The 2,500-nt window shown below is 46.6% G+C and overlaps 1 protein-coding gene across 1 annotated transcript in view; it reads left to right on the plus strand.

The window, feature by feature from the left end:
* Positions 1 to 2,500, plus strand: part of LOC118493764 (bromodomain adjacent to zinc finger domain protein 1A-like) — an 18,841-nt gene that overhangs the window by 3,663 nt on the left and 12,678 nt on the right. Inside the window, exons 6-8 of the mRNA XM_035994844.1 lie at positions 729 to 802; positions 989 to 1,083; positions 2,279 to 2,500. The exon at positions 2,279 to 2,500 is cut by the window's right edge and continues 17 nt beyond it. Of these exons, the coding sequence (XP_035850737.1) occupies positions 729 to 802; positions 989 to 1,083; positions 2,279 to 2,500 (391 nt within the window). The remainder of the gene's footprint in view (positions 1 to 728; positions 803 to 988; positions 1,084 to 2,278) is intronic.

The raw sequence follows: 2,500 nt of genomic DNA on the forward strand, positions 1-2,500 counted from the left end.
TGTGTGTGTGTGTGGGGGGTGGGGTGGGGTGTGTCTCTTTGTGTTTGTGTATGTATATGTGTATAAGTGTGTGTGTCTCTGTGTGTGTGTGTGTGTGTGTGTGTGTGTGTGTGTGTGTGTGTGTGTGTCTGTGTGTGTCTGTGTGTGTGTGTGTGTGTCTGTGTGTGTGTGTCTCTGTGTGTGTGTGGGGGTGTGTGTGTGTGTGTGTGTGTCTGTGTGTGTGTGTGTGTGTGTGTGTGTGTGTGTCTCTGTGTGTGTGTGTGTGTGTGTCTGTGTGTGTGTGTGTGTGTGTGTGTGTGTGTGTGTGTGTGTCTGTGTGTGTGTGTGTCTCTGTGTGTGTGTGTGTGTGGGTGTGGTGTGTGTGTGTGTGTGTGTCTCTGTGTGTGTGTGTGTGTGTGTGTGTGTGTGTGTCTCTGTGTGTGTGTGTCTCTGTGTGTGTGTGTGTGTGTGTGTGTGTGTGTGTCTCTGTGTGTGGGTGTGTGTGTGTGTGTGTGTGTGTGTGTGTGTGTCTCTGTGTGTGTGTGTGTGTGTGTGTGTGTGTCTGTGTGTGTGTGTGTGTGTGTGTGTGTGTCTCTGTGTGTGTGTGTGTGTGTGTCTGTGTGTGTGTGTGTGTGTGTGTGTGTGTGTGTGTGTGTGTGTGTGTGTGTCTCTGTGTGTGTGTGTGTGTGTGTGTGTGTGTGTGTGTGTGTGTGTGTGTGTGTGTGTTAACATCTTGTTTCTATGAGCAGTGAGACTCCTCCAGAACAACACACTGAAGAAGACGAGGAGCAAAACTCTTCATCCATCAAAAAGACGATGAACGGTAAAAACAAAACATTAAATCAATTTGCTGCAAAGCTTGGTGGGGGGGGGGGGGGGGCTTAATGTAATATTTTAAGAATAAGGAAAAAAGTTGGATATTTTAAGAGAAATACCATATAATTTACAGTGTAAACATACACACCCAGACTGCTATGTTTCTGCTGAGTCATGATTGTCTCTCCTCCAGCTGCAGACAGACAGACGGCCCCGTCCTGCCCCCCCGCCCCGTCCTGCCCCCCCGCCGCCCTGACTGCAGAGGAGCAGGAGAAAGAGCTGGAGAAGGTCAGAAACTCTTCAGAGGTGGTCTCTGTCATTATCCAGTCCTTCCAGAACAATGAGGAGTTTTTTTGTGATTGTTTTGGGCTAAAATCCTTGATTATGCCTCACGTTTTCTTAAAAAAATGTGATGGAATATGCGGGATATTTATGCAGTTTTATGCGATGAAATTGCAGGAACTTTTTAAAACTGGTTCCATCGTGGCTTCATCGCGGGGTTTGCAGCTTTTCGATGATGTTCACGTCGCATAATTACGTCACTTCATAACGTTCCCATGGCAACGGGGAAATGGCTGCTCTTGTGTGAAGTAAACGCAACATTTTTCATCTTTCTGCTAAGATATGTGGGACGTTTTACAACTAAAATGCGGGGATTATGAAATCATGCAAGCCCTGCATATTTTGCACGGAAATCAGCAATTTATGCAGCGAAAGTGCGGCGTATTTGAAAAAAATGCGGCCCCCGAAATAAATATGCAGACTTTGGCTGATTATGCGTTGAATTATGGGATGGCATAATCACGTTTTTCTGGAGGGACTGGTTATTACTTACTACAGTATCCCATCCTACCAGGAGTTATCTCAGGACACTTTCCAGATAGAGTAGGTCTAGACCTGGGGTTTTCAAACTGTTTGTGTGTGTGGACCACCTCATAATACACATAATAAAATATGTCTCCACACAGTCCTACATGAATTAATCTGCACCTGTTAACAGGCCTACTAGCACTAAAACTAGAACTGGTCATCAGTACAACAGGCTGCCACTTATTTAATTTATGTATTTACTCCAGCGCCCGAGGGCATAATCAGGTTCATCTCAACAACCGGCTTTGATTATTAATCTTCAGAATTTGGACTTGAACGTCACGGCCGAGCACCACTAGCCTATTTTAGTAATCGCACAATAACTTGACAATTTAATTTAAATTTAAATTGTATATCAATATACATATTCTTAATTTTTATGGGGATTTCCTAGTAAAATGAAGGTTAAAAAACTATTATTTTATATTTTATTTAGCTTTTCCACGGACCAGCTGCAGTACTCTCACGGACCACTAGTGGTCCGCGGTCTAGACCACACTCTATAATTTACAGGGACATAACACCAGTGTGAACAGTGGCAGTTGTAGTACCAGTAAAGCTCGTACTAGGACAGTAGTTGCAGGGCGTCATGATGTGAGCGTTGGTCCCGCAGGTCACAGAGCTGCAGGAGAGGATCCAGAAGGCCGCGGCGTGCACCTGCCTGCAGCCGCTGGGTCGAGACCGTCTGTACCGGCGGTACTGGCTGCTGCCCTCCGCCTCCGCGCTGCTCGTAGAGGACGACTGCTTCGGCCTGACGGAGGACATGCTGCTGCCGTGCCCAAAACCTGCACCAGACGCCACCGCCAAGATGGAGGACGAGGAGGACGTCAAGGAG

This window comes from Sander lucioperca, chromosome 18, assembly GCF_008315115.2.
Source record: "Sander lucioperca isolate FBNREF2018 chromosome 18, SLUC_FBN_1.2, whole genome shotgun sequence".
Lineage (NCBI taxonomy): Eukaryota > Metazoa > Chordata > Actinopteri > Perciformes > Percidae > Sander > Sander lucioperca.